Source organism: Euphorbia lathyris, chromosome 7 (genome assembly GCF_963576675.1).
Source record: "Euphorbia lathyris chromosome 7, ddEupLath1.1, whole genome shotgun sequence".
NCBI classification, from domain to species: domain Eukaryota; kingdom Viridiplantae; phylum Streptophyta; class Magnoliopsida; order Malpighiales; family Euphorbiaceae; genus Euphorbia; species Euphorbia lathyris.
The window spans coordinates 74,216,585-74,238,052 of NC_088916.1; the positions used below are offsets into that span (position 1 = coordinate 74,216,585).

The 21,468-nt window shown below is 34.3% G+C and overlaps 1 protein-coding gene across 1 annotated transcript; it reads right to left on the reverse strand.

The window, feature by feature from the left end:
* Positions 1 to 246: 246 nt before the first annotated feature.
* On the reverse strand, positions 247 to 2,763 carry LOC136235957 (ABSCISIC ACID-INSENSITIVE 5-like protein 3). Its single transcript, XM_066026081.1, has 3 exons — positions 1,693 to 2,763; positions 1,522 to 1,593; positions 247 to 600 (listed from the first exon to the last, which is right to left on the reverse strand). Exons 1-3 carry the CDS (start codon positions 2,383 to 2,385, stop codon positions 520 to 522), a joined length of 846 nt encoding a protein of 281 aa, XP_065882153.1. The 5' UTR covers positions 2,386 to 2,763; the 3' UTR covers positions 247 to 519.
* Between the last annotated feature and the right edge of the window lie 18,705 nt (positions 2,764 to 21,468).

Below are 21,468 nucleotides of genomic sequence, written 5' to 3' on the forward strand. Positions count from 1 at the left end.
ACTAATAAGGTACCGTGTAAATTCAGGGGCAGTCAACTTCTTTGGACAACAGACCAATCAACTTTTTTAACAATATATTTATTCATTTATTAAGCTTTGACAGAATAGTCTTATTTTATTTATTTATTTTTTTGGTCATTAGCAATAGCAAGTCAATCCAAACCAAAAAAAAATCGATTTCTTGTGAATCTAAAACTAACCCATTTCTTTCTAAATTAAATCCAAACTATGTGGATTTGAAGTCATATAATTATAATCGGTGTGTGTAATTTTTATACCACTACTTTGACTATTAAAATTTCCCACACCAAAATCTCCTAAATTACAAAAATGTGAATCATTTACACAAATTTGCCCTAATTAACTTCTTTGCACAAATTGGTATTCGTGGAACCAATTTTTATTGAGAGGATGCAAGTTCATGTATCGTTTTGCAAAGAAACCCTATAAGTTGAATGGGGCAAATTCAATCAAAGAAAGAAAAATATATTATGATTCTGAAATTATTCACAGAGGAGCCTAGAATGTAGCTGAACTGGTTCGGCGAAGTTGAAACCTTGGCAGACAGGTCGGATCAGAGAATAGAACCATTTCCTTTTCCTGCTAACACCATTAATGTATACATATTAAAATGTATTTGAATGTATTCATAAATATAGTTTATCCCAGTTGATCGGGTATCTTACGGCAAATTATTAGAAGTATTGGGTTCTCCATATCGAATGGAGGACCTTCCATACATATTTTGATACATGTAATATGGACCCCACGTATATTATAAGAGGCCCTACTATTTTAATTATTACGTGGGATCATAATACACGTGTCCAAATGTGAATTGAGGATCCTCCGAGTGACATAGAAAACCCGGTGCGCGTAACTTACACCTGGTCTCTCAAAATCTTTTGTTACTTTCATTATGTTCTCATGACTTCAACTACTAGTATTTGTATTTTACTAATATGATAACTATTTTTAGCGTTGATCACTTTAAGAGAGTACTTTCATAAATTTCAAAAATTAAAATTCTCAATAAAAAAAATCAAGAAAGTTTGATTAGGAGAGAGAAAGAAGTTGTTTACCACGAGTGTTTCACTAAAATACAGCTGTTTGAAAAATTAATAATGATGGTTACATGTAAAATGTTAAGTTAACCCATTGAACTTGGGTAAAGTATAATCAATTAATCACTTGGTTGCAAAAAAAATGTAAGTTAAATACAGAAAATATTATTACTCACATAATAGATTAAAAATACGATGTGTGCAGTATATTTTTCTTATTTAACTTTTTTTTTTTTTTTATAACCGAGTGATCATTTTATGCACGTTGAGTTAACTCAACATTTTATACAAGTTAAAGGAAGTTCATGAGGCAAATAACTTATCAAGCCTTCAACTTTTCTATGTTGAAGTCCATCAACATGATATTAGTAAAATGTAAGTTCATGGTCATGATAAAAGTAAAGATAAAGTTGAAGTGCCAGAGTGTAATTTATCCACTCAAGGCGGTTATGGTTACCTTGAGCTTCCGCAGCCATGCATTCTTTTTCTTCAATTCAGACACTTCATTCTCCAACTTGTCCGTATAAGCCTATATGATCAACACAGCAAATCAATTTACCATTGATGATGATGAATGATCTTCAAGTTGAAGAAATCGCAAAAATCTACAACATATTTAAAATTTGACCTGTTTTCTTGCTCTCGATCTCGCAGCAGACTCCCGATTCTTAATCATCCTCTTCTGCCTCCTCTCGATCGTCTTCACCATCATTTCATCCGAGTATCTCCGCTTCTTCTCCGCACGAGATTCCGACGACGCAACTGAAATTTCCGGCATCGGCACACTCAACTCGCCAGGATTCTCATATACTGATTGAAAATTCGAATCCGATTCCGGCATCGACATCATAACCATTGGATCAATCGCCATAGTCTCCCGATGTTGATGAGGAGGAGGAGGAGGGAGATCGAAATTGATCGTACCGTTTTGAACACTAGCGGCATTGATTACTCCGGCGCGAATCAGAAAATCTTCGAGTGTAGTTTCTCCGATTTGTTGCTGGAGCAGAGATTGGGGATCTATGGAATTGAAATCCTCCTGTTGCTGATGAATCGGACTAATCGGAGTAATCTCTTTGTTACTTAACTCTCCAAGCTGGAAGAAAGGAGAAGAAGCTGCAGAGGAAGAAGAAGACGACGATGACGAAGAAGAAGGATGAACGACATTGAATTGCTGAGATTCTTTAAGAGAAATCAGAAACTCGTCCAATTTCAATGTATCGAAATTAGGTTTTCCGAGGTTTTCGAAATGATTGAAGGGGAAATGGTGTGCTCTGCTTGGGGAAACCATGGTTAAATGTTGATATACTGAATGAATCATTCAAGTGGGAATAATGAAGTTGCAGAGATCGGAGTGAAGAGGAGTAAAGGAAATCTGATGCCGCCAAATAGATCGAAGAACTCTTTAGATCCTATTTTTGGATTTTGAGGGAGAAAATGATGTCAACAAGATAGCTGATTTTGGTGCTTGATAAGTGGGATTCATAGATATATAAGTTATACGGCAATTTTCTCATTTCTTTCCCAAGCATATTATTAATTAAAGGGTAATTAATTTATTAATCCCTATATTTTGACAAAACACACTGTTTAGTCCCTGTATTTTTAAAAACATACGGTGAAGTCCCTAATGTTTTTTTCGGTAAACTATTTAGTCCCTAACGTTTTTCTTGGTGAACTGTTTAGTCCATGCCGTTAGACTCTCATGAAGATTCTGTTAGTCAATTTGAATTTGCGTTCTTTTTTTCCTTTATTTTTCATTTCTTTAAACTTTAATGCATCTAAAATCAACTTTCAGTGTTCTTTTTCTTGATTTTCTTCTTAATCGTTCAAATTCGTAAGCATTGGGCCTGTTCTTTTTCTTGTTCTCCATACAAATAGCTTTTTCTTCTAAATTAGATTTCCTCTTCTGAAGTTTGAAGGTAAATAGTAAAAGGTAATTTAGTCATTTTCGAAGTCATAAGCGGTAAAAAATCTAACAAACAGATGGAATGACTAAACAGTTCACTGAGAAAAAGGTTAGGAACTTTACCATGTGTTTTTAAAAATATAGGGACTAAACAGTGTATTTTGTCAAAATATAGGTACTAATAAATTAATTACCCTTAATTAAATGTTTATTTCATGGATGTGTCGACGGGCATTAGTTTTGCGGTATACGAAACTATTCAACTCTAAATGAAACTATGGCAACTTATATAAATTTATTTGGAATGAGAATACGATTTGAAAAAAAATACCATACGTTTGAGACGAAAATGGAAATACTTTCTGGATAGTACTTGTTATTGAGATATGTATACTGTTCTACATCGAGCTTGTCAGCGTTGAATGACATGTGCTGGGAGCCATCCCCATGTAAACTCCGACGAGAAGTTAGTAGGATAATGGAATAAGATAATAGTGAAAGAGAGAGTGTCCAAAAATTCATTCCTTCAATTACACGAGAGTCTTAAATAGGTTTTGGATCTTACAACCTTATTATGTTAAAATATCCATTCTTCAATTACACGTTAGTCTTTTAGGTTCGGACATTGGGCTTAGTCCTAATAGGATGTGGGCCCGATCCAATTCCTTCATGTGGGCTGGAACGGTCCAAGTTATGCGAGTGTGAGCCTAAGCTCAAATGCCTCATCAAGGAGTCCACTCTTTTTGGATTTCAGTGTGCTCCCCGAGTCATTTATGTGAGTTTTGAGGGTTGGCTATACCTAATGGGATAATAGGATTTGGTCGGATGATTTTAAAATTTATTCGTGCTTTTTCCTTTCTAATATTAATGTGTGTGTAACACGTGTCTTCTCTTTAAGAGGAGAAGTGAAGTGTCAAGTTTTTTTTAATGGATGCATGCACGTATGACCTGTTGTCTTGAATAAAAGGAGTCGACGCCTTAATAATTTCTGCCTCTTGGATAAGAATGGATAAAAAAACCAATCAAACTAATAACCGAACCGAAAACCGATAATCCAAAGTTGTATGTAAATTTCCAATTTTTTTTTTTAAAGTCAGATATCTAATTGACCTTTCAAAAGATCAAAGACCCAATTAATTTTTAGAATATATAATAGGGGCTAATTTGGACTTTTAAGCCCATATAAAGCATATATATTAATGGGCTAATTTGGACTTTTAAACCCATATAAAGCATATATATCATTTTGGGTCCTATTAAACATCGATTAGACTTAAAATTAGGCTCCTGAACGGCTCTATTTCGAAGCGTCCGAAGGTTCTTTTCATTTATGCTTTCAAATTTATATCCACTTTTCTATGCTCTATAAACTCTTTGTTAGGGTTACAAGTCGGATGGGGATTCCACATTTCCATAGAGGATTTGGCCAACGAGAATGGGAAATTCCTATTTAGTTTTCCCACGGGATGGGGATGGAGAGATTTAAGATCTAGACTTGTTAGAATCTTAAAATAAAAATAAAAATTATTTTAAGATTTAAATTTAATAAGACTAGATCTAATAATCCGTCACTGACTGATTTTCATTTCATGAGATTTGTTAATTCTTTTCAGCTATTGGGCCACTGAGGGTTGGTTTAGTTACTATCTTGGAATTTCTATTACGCGACGCAGAACCAAGGCCCATCATTGTTCAAATTTTTGCAATTACTTTCCTTGTTAGGGGCAAAACCATATTGAAAGCCCAAAAATCGAATCCAAACTGAAAATAGTGATGGAGATAGAAATAAATTAAATTTCACATTGAATATAAGATAAGTGATGAGTTATATTAATAAGATGGATTTCCAATAACATTTTCAAACTCTGAGTAGTAAATTGGATTTGGATCATAATAGACATTTTGTTTATGGGCTGGATTGGGTTAGGCCGAAAGTGTAACCAAGTTTGACACATAATAAAATATGGGTAAGTTACATCGTAAATATATACAACTATATCATAAATATTTAGTTGCATTTAATATTGTCAAAATAAGTAAAAACATATTACATTAGTCACTCAAAAGCCACGTTCTTTGGATTTAGTGGATAACGTCAATTCATATCTTTTGGTAAAAAAAAAAAAGGCAAAAAGCATGATTAGGTCCCTGATCTTTCGATTTTTGGTTCACTAAGCCCCTGATCATTTATTTAGACTCATTAAGCCCCTAATCATTTATTGTAAGGTTTATTAAGCCCTCCATTGACAGTTCTAACGACAGTGCTCCCCACGCGTCGTCCAAAGCGCGTCGATTTTTCCGGCCAATAAAATCGCGACACGTGTCAAGCGAAATAAAAAAAAATTAAAACATCACGTGTTTTTCTTCTCTACGTCTTTCTCTATATACAGATAAAAGAAATTGGGGTAAAAATTTCAGAACCTTCATCCTCTTCGATCCAAAGAGCTTCTACATCTTCAACTTGTTCATCTTGAATCTTTCTTCTATTTGACAACTCCTTCTCCATACTCCTTCGTCAGGTACACAAATCATGTAGATTTGGTTCGATATAATTTGACGCATACGGAAGGGCTGAAAGTGAAGGTCGTTGAAATTGAGGAGAAAATTAAGCCAGTTGAAAGATACAAGAACATGTACAAAAATGTCATGTTTGATTTTATAATTTACATGTTGTATCATAGAGCTTTAACCATGGAGATTATACAACATGTAAATTACAAAATCAAACATGACATTTTTGTACATGTTCTTGTATCTTTCAACTGGCTTAATTTTCTCCTCAATTTCAACGACCTTCACTTTCAGCCCTTCCGCATGCGTCAAATTACATCGAACCAAATCTACATGATTTGTGTACCTGACGAAGGAGTATGGAGAAGGAGTTGTCAAATAGAAGAAAGATTCAAGATGAACAAGTTGAAGATGTAGAAGCTCTTTGGATCGAAGAGGATGAAGGTTCTGAAATTTTTACCCCAATTTCTTTTATCTGTATATGGAGAAAGACGTAGAGAAGAAAAACACGTGATGTTTTAATTTTTTTTTTATTTCGCCTGACACGTGTCACGATTTTATTGGCCGGAAAAATCGACGCGCTTTGGACGACGCGTGGGGAGCACTGCCGTTAGAACTGTCAATGGAGGGCTTAATAAACCTTACAATAAATGATCAGGGGCTTAATGAGTCTAAATAAATGATCAGGGGCTTAGTGAACCAAAAATCGAAAGATCAGGGGCCTAATCATGCTTTTTGCCAAAAAAAATAACCGTTTTCAAATATTCACTTATAAATCAACTGCTACTTTCACTTTCTTTTTCTTTTTCTTTTTCTTTTGTTTTTTTTATATATATATATTTTTTCAAACTACATAATAATAAATAATTTGATGGAAAGCAAAAGAACAACGGATGATAGATTTTGTGTGTAGAAGAAAAATGGCAGAAAAAAATTAAACATAAATCTAAAGAAAAAAAATAGTGGAATTGTGAATTTATAGGAGTTTTAATTATTTAAATATTATATTCAGTATAAGTAATAACTAATTTGAACATATTATCTTAACCACAACGTAGTTAACTAAGGAACATGACAAAAGTAGAAGAAAATAATAGTTTTTGACAAAATTAAAAAACACACCTGTATTAATTGTAAAATTAAATTGATAAACGATGTTTGGTGTAATTTTCTCATAAAACATTGTCCTAGCCTATTCTAGTTTGCACTATTTTCGAATCGGACTGAGGCATGCAAAAAGAACTAATTCCCAAACCCAACCTAATTAGCGGAACTCAACTAATATATTTATATTTTAAAAATAAATTAAAATATAATTACGAACAATAAGAATGCATTAAGTAAAAATTTAGTTAATTAATTCAACAGATCTCAACAAACATAATCTTAAATAAAAAATATTTAACAAAATAATATATATATTCAACTTTTGAGACAAATTTCAAGTTCAACTCAATACTTGCAAGGTTGAGCACACCTAAACCATAGGCCAAACATCAAATTTATTTGTCCATGTCGAACCCATAAAGTACCGACCACCGATTTTATGAACATATATCTAAATCAAAGCGGATAATATATACATAGATTTTATTCGTTTTGTCCAAATTCAAAACCTCAAAACGTGTCGATATGTATTAGAAATCAACTTAACTAATAAACTCTAGGTACTTTTTCTCTATTTTCGACGTGGGATCCAGTTCATTCATGTTCTCATCACAATCCCTTAGGGACACTCTTGGCATAGGCCCACCAGCTTCCGAACGGTTCATCTCCGAACTAACACATCGTATCTAGAAAGTCGGCTCTGATACCAATTGTAACAATTTGATCCAATACTATGTAGATATTGTCTGTTTTAGTCCAAAGCTAACACATTGAGCCTCATATCTTTAGAACATGTTTACATATATTAGAAACTCATCTTACTAACAAGTTTTAGTCACTCTCTCTTCATTTTCAATGTAAGATTCAATTTATTCCCGCCCCATCGTCATCCCTTAAAATTGCTTTTTGTTCTGATTTCGACGCCATCCACTCCAAACTGGATCGTTATATGTATTTTGTAAAAGTTTCTCTTTCAAACAAGAATAATTCCAAAATATTACAATTGGTATTGTAACGGTTTGGTGTAATACTACATGGATTTTATCAGTTTTTTCCAAATTCAAAACATCGGAACGTGTCGATATGTATTAAAAATCCACTTAACTAATAAATTCTAGGCACTCTTTCTCCATTCCATGCAGGATCAAGTTCATTCATGTTCCCATTACAATCCCTTAGGGCTACCCTTGGCACAAGCCCACCAGTTTCTGCATGGTTCATCCTCGTACTAACACATTGTATCTTGAGAGTCAGCTCTGATACCAATTGTAATAGTTTGATCCAATACCATGTAGATATTACCGTTTTAGCCCAAAGCCAACACATTGAGCCTCATAGATTTAGAACGTGTCTACATGTATTAGAAATTCATCTTAGTAACAAGTTTCAGGTGGTGTTTGGTTACTCCATTTTCTCCTCCTGTTTGCCTTTTCACTCTAAAATGAAGAGTTTTAGGTGTTTGGTTAGGGATCTCCTGTTTGCATATTATACATGAAAAGTAGTTTTTTTACAAAAGCAGAGAATCTCTGCTTTTTGGGAAAGAAGCATTTTCCAACAGCAAACCGTAATAGCAAACAACAAACAACAACAATAACAACAGGTAAACCAAACGGACTCTCAGTCACCCTCCCTCCATTTTCAATGTAAGATTCAATTTATTCCTGCCCCATCACCATCCCTTAAAATCAGGGGCGAATCCAGTATGGGCACTGGAGGCAGTTGCCCCCACTGACATTTGTATTTTTAAAAAAACCCATGTATTAATTTTGAAGTTTTAGAGCTTTGCCTTCTTTCATCAATTGAGGTTTAATGTTTACTGGTTCTATAATTGAGGATGAAGAATGGTTTTAAATTTAATATTTTATTTTTATTTTTTTAATTCTGTTTAAAGCAAAACGACGTCGTTTTATTTTTAGAACTACGTCGTTTTGTTTACAACAACAAAAAAAAGTACATATTTAAATGTAAAACTAAATAGGTCCTAAAACAAACCATCAATCTCTCTTACTCTTTTTAGTTTTTCTTCCTCAATTCCTCTTTTTTCTTAAGACTAAATTGAAATCCCTAAACCTAACTAAGATTAAATCAAAATCTGCAGCTAATCCCTAATCCTAACTAAGATTAAATCAAATTATTTTAGTTGTATTGTTTGCCCCATGGGATAGAAATCCTGGATTCGACCCTGCTTAAAATTGTTTCTTATTCAGATTTTGACGTCACCCACTCCAAACTAGATATTTGGTAAAAGTTTCTCTTTCAAAGAAGAATAATTCCAAAGAAGTCACACATAAGAATATTCCCTCTCAATTTGTTAGCAACTTGACACCCAACCCCAAAGGAATTATGATGTTAATGAACTTTAGAGTTAGAGGGCCATAGAGCACAAATAAGGTAAAAAAAGCATTTCCAATGGCTTATAATTTATGTTGCTCTTAGGCCACCAAATATAGCATAGATTATGATGCACGAATGTCCCAAAGACATGAAGAATCAATCTAACCTAATTTCTTCTTCTTCATATGCCTTTCTGTTTTGTCTTCAATTATGCACATCACTCAACCATCATTTTGCGTTTTCATCTTCTCAAATGCATCTATTGATTCCCAATCTTTTATCACTATAATTGGTAGCATTCAAAATTTGACTATAATCTTTTAGGACCAAAACAATTATATCAAGCATACGGAATGAGCTTTGTCTGCGAAGCAAAAACCTGTCTTGCTACGTCTTCGCACTCTAAGTATTTACGTAGAGATGGTAACACGTACGGGTTTTATGGGTATTGAATTCTGTCTGATTCTAATGAGACTGTCTGAACCCTATATAAAAGGATATGAAACTGTTAGATTAAAAAAAACTGTGATGGGACGAGATTGAGAATACTCTCACGATACCTGCACTACTCATGACCCGCCATATAACTTCCTAATTTGTGTTTTTTACTTGTTTGAAGGTTGATGAATGCGGATAACAAATGGAGTAAAATAAGAAGAGTATATCAAATGAACTATTTATTATTTTTGCTGTGTTTTAATTCTTATAAATTTTAGTTATTTATAATGTTTGAATTTGTTTATTTAAATCGGGAATGGTTTATTAAATTTGTGGGATATTTATTTTATTTATGTTTCATTAAATTTGTACTTTATTTATTTTTGTTTGTTTATTCGTAACATACATACAAGGGTACATGGAGATATTGCGAATTAAATGAAAGGAGAATAAGATTTAAAAAACTATACATCCGTTAGGGTAATGAGACAAGATGAATAGTTTAAAAAATAAAAGGGTACGAAAATGGGAATGACACTACCCGTGAATACTCGGCATGTTATCATCATTATGTTTACCCAATAATTCGATAATAAGAGTTGTTGTCCAATGTCCAAACAAATCTCTTGATGAGAAGGAACAGTGATAACAGAGTGAGGAGGGGGTTTGAGTATGTACGTATTTTTTTTAGTACTAGTATGTACGTTAGTTTCATTGAACTTATGTATAAAGTTATTATTTTTTTTAGGGTAAACACATTTAGGCGCCGTTTGTTTATTAAAAAACATTTTCCTAGTTTTCTGATATCTGTTTGCTTAACAAGTCAACAAAAAATATTTAGGACAGTGAACAAAGCGTGAAAAATGTTTTACCGTGATGAAAAAAGTAAAACATTTTCTAAGTTTTTGGAACTCTATTCTATTTATTATTACCTTTTTGAAAACAATAGTCACCTTCTATTTCTTTTTGTTTGATGGTGCTATAGCCAAACATTAAAAATATTTTATTTTTCAACACAAAAATTTCCTTATCCAAAATTTTCCGACAAACAAACTGAGCTTTAAAAAATTCAATTAAACACGCATAGACATATTGAAGCATCTTGAAAGTGAATCCTAGATCCGTAATTTAAAACCACCATTTTAATTTTTTAATATACATCAATTCCTGTAAAATAAATGGAGTAGAAAAAGAAACCTATTACTAAATATAACTAAACTAACTTTAGGAAAGCAAACACGTTGAGTATGGCTTTGGAGCTTAATATATTGATTAATGAAAAGAGGAAAGGGAATATATTATATTATTAATCCAATAATTAAGGATTTAAGATATATTTTAATTAATTATTAATTCATGCAAGTCATTATCCATATTATGTAGCACTTTTTCCTCACTAATGTGTAAAGCTTGAGATTAAAAATAGTTGCTAGAAAAGACGAAAACAAAAAGAAAAAGATAAAAAGAGAAAAGGATTGATTGCCCAAACAAATTAAATACCTTTTTTTTGCAATTTGTAATTAAAGATAGATTCATGTTAGCATATATTAAGTTATCATTTGTTTGGGAGATTTGATGGTTTTCAAATCAATTACTATTTTAAGTTCCCTAGTAAAGGTAACAATATTAACACTAATTTTAATTTGTTTTGTATTCACTTCACCTTTAATCTCATTTCGCTCCTAAAAGGCCCGTCAGAAAAGCTGGCTCAAGATCTAAACTGCTAAAGTTATTTTACCGTCAAATTTAAAGGCGGAACTAGGGCTGGGCACAGTTCGGTCCAAGTCGGGGATTCATGAATCTCCAGTATTGGATTGAAATTCGGAGATTAATAAAAGGAAATCTCCAGGATTGGATTGAAAGAATAAATCTCCAGAATTGAATTGCCCCAAAATTTCGGTCCAGTCCAGTTCGGGGATTCGGAGATTCGGTTCCGGTCCAATCCAATATAATTTTTCGGTGATTCGGATAAATATCTAATAGTTTAAGTCCTAAAAAATAAATTAAAAATTTAATTTACAAAATTTTATTATCTTACATTGCTTGAAATAAATGATATTTTTTTAGGAAGTAAACAACATTCATTAAAAGTTACAATAGACAACAAGGCTTAAAAAAAACCCACAAAATCAAAGTATTAAAAGTTACGGTAGACAACAAGGCTAAAAAAACCCACAAAATCAAAGTTACAAAATAACAAATCCATAAAAACAAACAACCTTTAATTCAAAAAAGACAACACTTCAGTAGCAAAATCTCTCTAATCATCATCCCAATTTATAATTGAATCTTCTTAACACAACAAATTCCTTGTTTTCCAAAGCAAAAGCAGTAAAAGCCAAACATCAACCTAAACATATAAAATTTACCATATTAGTGAATCAACAAATGTTAAATTAATTAGCTTTTACTTCAATAAAATTAATCAACACACTAACAAAAAGTAAAAGAAAAAAAAAATATGCTTACAAAGTGCATTTGATTCGGTTAAAAAAACCTTAGATATCCAATTGAAATATGGATAAAAGAGATGATGCAATTTCAGGATCAGAACTAATTTCTACAAATTAAATAACATTTATATAGTTAGTATTCATAAACATTTAATTAAAATAAAACTATGAAATATAATTGGTAAGTAAATATTACCTTCTTTAATAGCATCAAGATCTTCAACTTCTTCTTCATGCTTGAAAGCTTGAGTTGAAGTTTTCAACCAATCTTGACAACAAATCAAGCTGTAGCAGGAGTTAAAGAACTCCTAAATTGATCCAAAGTTCTACCACTTGTGCTAAACGTAGATTCAGAAGCCACAGTTGAGCATTTTAGGTAAATATTTTTTATTTCATTTTATAAACGGGAATTAATCGGGATAATTTTTATGACTATATAATAATGTTATACCTTATTAATAAATTATAAATTTATGTTATTGTAATTAGTTTACCAAACCTTACAAAATATATAACTATATATTATATAACATTTCTCTTTATATAAAGTTAATGTATGAAATATAAATTTATTATTGCTAAACTTTCGGTTATTTCAGTTCGGTCCAATCCAATCCAATTCAATCCGGTTATCGGTCCGGTCCTGGATAAATTTTGGTCCAGTTCGGTCCAGTTCTTTGACAAAAAGTCAACGGTCCAATCCAGTTCGGTTCTCCAAAAAAAGTCAACGGTCCGGTCCAATTCCGGAGTTTTTTTCTCGGATATTCGGTCCGGTCCAGTATCTCCAGGATCCGCGCCCAGCCCTAGGCGGAACGGTAATTTCAGAGTCACTTACACCTATAAAAAGGAGATAACTCTCTCTCTTTAACATGAGCTAATCACAGATGTTTCTTTTATATCATCAAATACTAACTTTGACATTAGAGTTTACACCAGAAGCTCACCCTAGTGTAGGTCAGCCTTTCTAGCAGAAGTCAAACATTGAAAAGTTGGTTGAGACCCAATATTTGGTGTAATGAGCGTGGATCCTACTCCGTGATCTTTAGATCTCGACAAACTTTTCCGACCCGCGAACTAGAACCCGGTAATATGGAAGAAAAATTACCAACTAACACAAGATAACAAGAGCCCACCTTTAACGTGAGAACTTAAAAGACACCCTGCCTCCTTTGTAGGTGAGGAAGAAGAGACATCATCCCATAACGAATGCACAATAGGGAATCTGATCCCCAAGGATCATTCAATGGAGAAAATAGATATTACTTGGGCATTTACAGCTGACCCTAATGCTACACTCCTCGCAACCGTTCAAAATTTGCAAGACTCTCAAACAAAGATGGTCGACAACCAATTGTAGCGAGAAAACCAACAGTTTTGGGCTTACCTCACCAAAGAGAGGACCCCCTCTCCCAAGCACATCAGAAAGAAATAAAGAAAAAATCCTGATAGCCCGGTGCAGAATACCACTAATACCAACCTCGAGCAAGATAAAATAAAGCAGACATCGACTGTCTAAACTCACATAGGAGCCTGGAGAAGCCCCCAATGAGGAGACATGGGAAGTACTTTTCCAGTTCTTTCTAGATAAAAGGTTGCTCGATATGATGATAGGATACCAAATACCTCCACATACTCCCATCTCATAAAGAATCATTAATACTCCTTTTCCAGCACATTGGAAGACCCCACACATGCCTCACTACACAGAGGTAGAAGACTTAATCGAGGATTACACTGAATTTATAAGTATGATAAATCTATGCACCCAAGATGATGTGATGGTGTGCAAAATATTTCCCACCACCCTGTTGGGAGTAGCACAAGAATGGGACATGAAACTCTCAACAGGATCCAAAAATTCCCCGAGGCACCTCAAGGATCTCTTTGTGGCTCAATTTATAGTAGCAGTTAAAGCCATAAGAATTACACTAACTTGCATGGCATGCATCCGTAGAGACACTCCGTGATTACCTCATATGATTTCACAAAATTGCCTCTTCTGTCAAATCCCTTAACCTAGAAGTATCCATCGACGCTTTAGCCAAAGGAACCACATGTGAGGTGCTAAGACATAAATGCTACACAAACCCACCTCAAACCTTTGGGCAGCTAATGGCCATAGGCCAAAGCATTATTTGATATGATGATAGCAAATGGAAAGTTATGTAGAGGTCGAGAAAGGAAAAAACCCACAAAAACCTCTGCACTAAAATATAAGAAAAAAAGACAGAGGATTGAGGGAATTTCACAAGATAAGAGAACACAATAAGAGCTCGAGTTGTAGATGGCTCAACAATCGGCGCCCGTTCGAGTGAGATGAAAGAAGTCTAACAAGCTAGAAGTGAAAGCAGTATATTTAGCTGAAAATGCCCAATGTATAGAAATCTGAGCTCCTACTTCCCACAGTTCTAGGCATCAAGCAAAAGCAAACGCAAGAAGCAAGTGCAACATCAAGAGGTAGGAAGCACATGCTTCAAGGACAAGTTTTATAAATTCCACCAAACATAGGGCCACTCAATAAGGAAGTAAAGAGGCTCCCCAGGTAGGGGCTTACCTCGCGGTTTGGAATAATACAACACACTAACGAGCAATAAACATGAGAATGTGCAAATTCCAAGGAGATAACCCCAAACGCTCGAGATACCATGGCAAGATAAACATCATTCACCAAAGGATTCGCATGGCGGATGGCCCCCATTCTTAGACAAGCGAGAAAATGGAGAAAAAGGTGAAGCTTTCTGCATCTAGCCCCAACTCCTTAGCCCGAGGAGTTAGTCGTTAGTTATCTCAACTGTCATTAATAATTTCCTGGTGCATCGAATAATGGCATACACATGAGCTCCATAAACATGTTGACCACTCCAGTACTAAAGGAGCTGAAGATATCTCACAAGAAACTGTGCGAGAGCACTTTCGCTCTTATAAGGCTATCACATATATAGGTTCCTATTGTTTCCACCATCATACTTCCTGCAACCTTTGAATACCTTAAATGGAAATGAGAAGTGCAAATTGAGTTCATTGTAGCAGATATCATATCAGACTACAACACCATCATTGGAAGACCTTTGTTAGCTAATGTCGATGTTGCAATCAACATTCAAAATCGCTCAATGTCCCTCTCATACAAGGATGGGTTCATCATAGTCTCAAGTGCAAGAGGCTCAGAAATTACATTAAACCTCTCCATCCCCAAGGTAAGCCCTAGTAGTTGAGACCTTGCAAACCTCGAATGAGAGGAGGGCTACGATGGAAAGGATGGAGATTTCCAAATTTAAGGGTGATAAGAAACTCAAAATGGGTACATAAATCCTAAATCCACTAAAGAAAACAATATGAGAAACCTTGAAGGAATACAAAGACGTATCCACCAAAAACCCATCTAACATTGAAGGTATTCCTTTTGAGCATATGACACACCGACTTAATGTCAATCCAAAAAAGAACCTGGTGAAATAAAAAAAAGGTGCAATCACATTAGAGATAAATAAGAGGCGATCCAGAAGGAAATAAGAAATTTTTTAGATGTCGGATTCATTTGGAAAGTGTACTACCCTGAGTGCTTAGTAAACGTGGTCCTCGTGAAAAATTCCAATGGAATATAATGCATATATGTCAACTTCATGGGCCTCAATGAGGCTTACCCTAAGGACCGTTACCCTCTCCCTAATATAGATTAACTCATCGACCATACTATATGACATCATATCTTATCTGACATTGATTGCATGCATCTAGATGATGAGAATAAATCGACATTCATCACATACGAAGGAACAGTCTAATGCCCTTTGGGATAAAATAAAAAAAATGTGGCAGTGTAGCCGTGTTTAGTCAATGAGATGTTCAAAGAATATATAGGCCAAACGATGCATGTATACATTAATTACATGGTAGTTATGATCACTTGTGTCAAGAACCACACTATATATATTTGAAAAGTCTTCGATATATTTTAATAGTACCATATGAAACTCAATCCTGAAAAATGCATTTTCAGAATAAGTTCATCCAAAAGGAATTGAACTTAATCCAAACAAGATGGTTGCAGTGCTCGACATGAAACCCTCCAATGCGTTGTATCAAGTTCAAAAGCTTACTAGTAAGCTCATTACAGTGGGAAGGTTTATCTCTTGTTCGGCACAATGATACCTTCCTTTTTACAAACTCTTCAAAAGGACCATCATTTTTTGGATGAGATGACAAGTGTTATGAAGCCTTTAAAGGCGTCAAAAATTTGTTACTCTACCAACACCTTTTTAGTGCACCAAACGAAGGTGGGGTGCTTAAATTTTACCTCACAATAACAGAAGAATTCGTGGCAATAATCTTGATAAGAATAGAAGAAACAAAAAAATTTCCCACCTACTATCTAGCTAAAGTGTTGAAAGGGGCAGAGTTAAGGTATTCTCTCATCGTGAAGGCCTTGTTGATAGTAGTACACATAACTATGCACCTTCAACCCTACTTCCAAGCTTATGAAGTTCTGGTATGCATTAATTTCCCACTAAGAAAGGATATGTAGAGGCCCAAGATGTCCGGACGAATTGCAAAATGGCCTACATACATGTATCAATTCACCATTCAATGTGAGCCCCAAACATCCATCAAATCCCAAGTCCTGCTAGATTTCATCGATCAATTCACCCCAAGCCATGAAATCACACTAGCCGAGTAGACCTTATCGATTCTAAAATGGCGCATGTCCATCGACAGCTCCTCGAGTTAAGTAAGATCAAGAGTGGGAATATTGTTGAGGAGACCCAACCAATTTCACATCAGTTATGCCATTTGCCTCAACTTTTCAGCCACAAATAATCAGGCAAAGGATGAAGCACTCCTAGTAAGCCTTAGATTTGCACTAGTCGTAGTATGAGGACCGCTGACAATATAGAGTGATAGGTGCAAGAGAGATTCAGTGTATCAGCAATCTGCACATCTCCTTTCAATCCCGCCTTCAATGGCTTTTACTCTCTCTTCTCGGTCCCTTTAATCTCTCTTTCCTTCCATCCCATCTCCCTAATTAGTTAGTTGTCCTGTCCATCATCCAATCCCTCACTTCTTTCATGATAGTCCATTAGTAGTCCTTACTGAGCAAGATAGTTGCAATTGAGCTAGCATTGAAATGGAGAAAGAGTAGAGTGAAAGTAGGACGAGGTCTTCCTTTTTACCCTTCTTGTTTTTAGGAGTGATTAGTTAGAGTCGGTTCGTTCTCTTATTTCAAAAGCTAGGGGACTACTTACCAGTACAATCTTTCTACTTTACCTACGATTAAATTGAAAGGTACCTTAGCAGGCTAGGCAGACTAAGAGATAGTTTGAATAGCTGGTTAGATTATTGGACAATTTTTTTATCACGCCAATCCTCTATTAAGCTAAAAAGTTTTAGCTAGTTGCTAGCCCTTCTTGTCCTATACACTCTTATCTTTTCGATAAGTGAAGGGAAAGGAGTTGTGCATTAGCTATTCTTTGACTGCTGCCCTCGCCACTTTCTTGATTCACAAGATGACAATGAGATCCAAACTATTCTTTATCCACATCGATGACACGTACAAGGCCAAACATCGCATCTTGGCAAAGTACATGGAAAAAGCTCAAATGTTGCTCAATATACTCAAGGAAAGAGGCATTGAGCCTCAACTGATACTAATTCCTTGAGAAGAAAACTAAGAGGCAGACGCACTAGTAGTAGTTATAGCTAATGATGATCCACTTACTTGAGAACTATTTGTCAAACAAATGGACCACCCAGCTATACCAAAATCCTAAGTCATGTTCCTCGATTCAGAAGATTATCATTGCTGACGACTAGAAGCGAATGGCCATCTTTTATTTGGTCGATTGGAAACTCTCTAAAAAAATATGAATCACTAGCGGTGGTGCACATACCATAACTATATATTGTATGCGAAGGAACCCTATATAAATCCTTAAGCCATTCATGGCTCAAATGTATTTCTAAATAAGATGGGTCATAAGGCATGCGATAAATAAACGAGGGAGTTTATGGATCACACTAGGGCAAAAAAAACATCTCAAAGGGCGTGATTACAAGGCATGTATTGGCTAAATATGGACAAACATGCTGCTAAGATGGTCCGACACTACGCCAACTACTAGCTCCATGATAACACGTACAACCTACCCTTATTGACTATGAAAAGGATCATATCTCTGTGGCCTTTCGTTTTTTTGGGAATCCATATCCTAGGACCATTCCTGTAAACCACACGGTAAAAGAGATTTGATGTAGTAGCCATCGAACAATTCACAAAGTGGGTAGAAACCGAGGAAATGGAAACTATAATAGCAAACATGACCATATGTTTCATACAAAAAGCATCATAACTCGGCATAGGGTTCCTCACACCCTGCTAACAAATAATGGAAGATAGTTTGATTATGCGCCTTTGTGAAGTTCTGCGTTGATTGGGGAATTCAATAGCGTTTTATGTTGGTCGCACACCCATAAAGGAACGACCTTATTTGAAATACAACGAACGACCTTATTTGAAATACAACCTACTTTCTATAGTACAATTACTATAACAATAAAAGGTTTTGTGATTTTTAGTTCTAATCACTGTTACTTATAGGACTTGAACTCATGTGAATTATTAATGTGGGGTGGTTTCAGAAGGATTGTATAAACTGAACCAAAATTCCTTTTCAACATCAATATTAAGATCAACTACAAATGTTATTAAAAGACTTGATGCATCTAAATATCTTTCTTTTAAAGTGAATAATGAGCCAAATGTGTGGCATTTGAAGCTAGGTCATGTTTCTGATGATATGTTAAATCATATACCATCTATTATTGTTAAAACTAGTTCTTACATTACATAAGTGCTAAGTAACAAATAGCTCCTTTTACACACAGTACTATTACAATAGTTTCAAAGTTATAATTATTACATTTTGATGTTTGGGGACCTTATAAAGTTCCTTCAATTATTAGGGATAATTACTTATTGACTATTATTGATGATTTTACAAGGACCGCCTAGAAAATTTTGCTACAACACAAATCCCAAGTCCTACATGCAATTGAAATTTTCCTTCTTTATGTGGAAAAACAATTTGAAGTATAGGTGAAACGAGTCAAACGTGATAATAAAACTAAATTCATTACTCAAAATGCAAATATTTGTTTTAGAAAAGAGGTGTTATACATCAAAGTCTTATACCTATATATCACAACAAAATAGGATGGTTGAAAGAAAACACAAGCAACTTCTCAATGTTGCTAGATCCATGTTGTTTTAAGCATCTTTAACACTTAAATATTAGGGATAAGCCATACTCCTATCTGCCACAATAATCAATGATTTTCCAATAAAATTGTTAAACTCAAATTACCAGATTATAGTATTTTTCACCCCATCGGTTGCATATGATACTATATAGATACTATCACAATATTAGCACACAATTGGCATGTTATAGCAAAATCCTTTCACAACTATTCAAATAGTTTTAACTACTCAAAAATCTAATGCTAGTGATCTTTATTCAACACAGTAACCTCAATCTAATACTAGTGATCCTTGTTCAAATAGCAACCCCAACGAGTTTTAATAGAGTGAGTACAAAGCCATCCTGGTTAAACTACTTTGTGTGTGTTAAATAAGAAATTCTAGAATCACTTCTAGAAGTGTCATAGTTCTCATTTGATGATTTGATTTTTTTTTTTCAAATGTTCCCCTATTTAAAGAACCAAACACTACACAAAAATAAGCAAATATCGTAGACGGAGAGAGGAAATGCAAGCAAGGTTGGATGCATTTAAAGTAATCAAACATGGAAGTTTCTTCATCTTCCTTGAGGGGAAGGATGCATCAACTCAAAATGGGCTTTTGACTTAAAGTACAAAGTCAATAGTGAGATTGACAGGTTTAAGGTTAGGCTTATAACCAATGGGTATAATCAAACACTGGGCGTGGATTATCATGATTCCTTTAGCCTTATAGATTAGAATGTCATTATCAGATCTACGTCAAACTTATGTAAATAATATCTACTTACATGGCTCATTGGAAGAAGATGTTTTCCTCATACCACTAGATGGTTACACCAAGTGTCCTACTAGGAATGCTTGTCATTTCATAAAATCCCTTTATGGCCTTAAGCATGCAGGGAGACAATGGCACACATAAATTTTTCAAAATCTACTTGACTTTGGTTTCCGGAGATCTTGTCGTTATCATTGTCTCTTCTCTAAACACAATAAAAATGGCATATCAACTTTCTTAGCCATTTATGTAGATGATATTCCAATTTCTAGTTCTAATGAGCTACATGTTATTGTAGTGGAGGAATATTTGTATAATTTGTTTACTTTAATTTGTTTACTATAAAGGACTTACATCTTGTTAAGGTTTTTTTAGGATAGAAGTAGCAAGATCTAAGTCACGTACTTTACTGTCTCAAACTAAGTGCATAACAAACATTCTCAAAGACATTGGTACGTAAGAAGCAAATCTTTTTTCAACTCCAATGCTCCATGACCTGAACTTAACAGATCTAGGGGAAGAATTGCCTAATCTTGACATCTACATAAGAATTATTGGCAGATTACTTTATTTAGCATCCACAAGGCCATATATTAATTATGTAAGTCATCAATTGAGCTAATTCATTCAAAAACTAGAGAATTATTAAGCTACAGTTCATGTTTTAAGGTACTTGAAAGGTACACTTAATTATAGACTTTATTATCATGTTCAAACAGAATAGCCTCTCAAGATTACATCATATTCTAATGTTGCTTGGCGGCACATGTAAGGTAATTATAAGATCTTTAACATAGCATTGTGTTTTCTTAGAAAAATCTCTGGTTTCATGGAAAACAAAAAAGCAAAGTGTTGCTAGCATGTCCTTAACAGAAGCTACGTATCGAAGTATGACTCAAGCTACCTGTCAAGTGAAGTAAATTAACTATCTACTAGAGTTTGGATTTCAATGTCCAAAACCAATCTCACTATACTGTGATGATGAAGCAGCACTAAAATTGTAAAAAATCCAATATTCCATGAAAAAGTCAAACATGTGGAAATTGATTGTCATGTTGTAAGCGATCATATTGAAGTTGGTTTATTAGTTACACCACATGTATACACAAACAAGCAACTAGTTAATCTTTTTACAAAAGTCATTAGCCTTCAGTTCATGATACCTTCTATGCTTCAAATGGGTATAATGCAGATCAAAGGAGCTTCATCTTGTAGGGGGGGGGGGGGGGTGTTCAAGTTATAAGCTTACGTGAAGAAAAGTCAAGTAAGCTTGGTTGTAGGAGATTAGCTCATTAATGAAGAATGATGAGTCAATAAGATATGTTACATAACTGTAACAGAATAACAAATTTCTTAGCAACCAGAGTGTTGGCAGGAAGAATTGGTTAATATAGATTGCACACTTAAAGTGCAATTAATGGAATAAGCTTTCAATATATAAAGATTACGTCATCATAATCATTTTTCTTAACTCGAAATAATAAAATATCATAATCTCTTTCTTAAGATCATGTTTTATCATTTAGAAAAAATAACTGTTAGAAGAGTTTTACCTCCTTTATAGATCTTTCTATACTCTAATCACGCAAATCAGAGGTAAAACTACAGAGGTCACAAAGGAACCATAGATCCCAGATT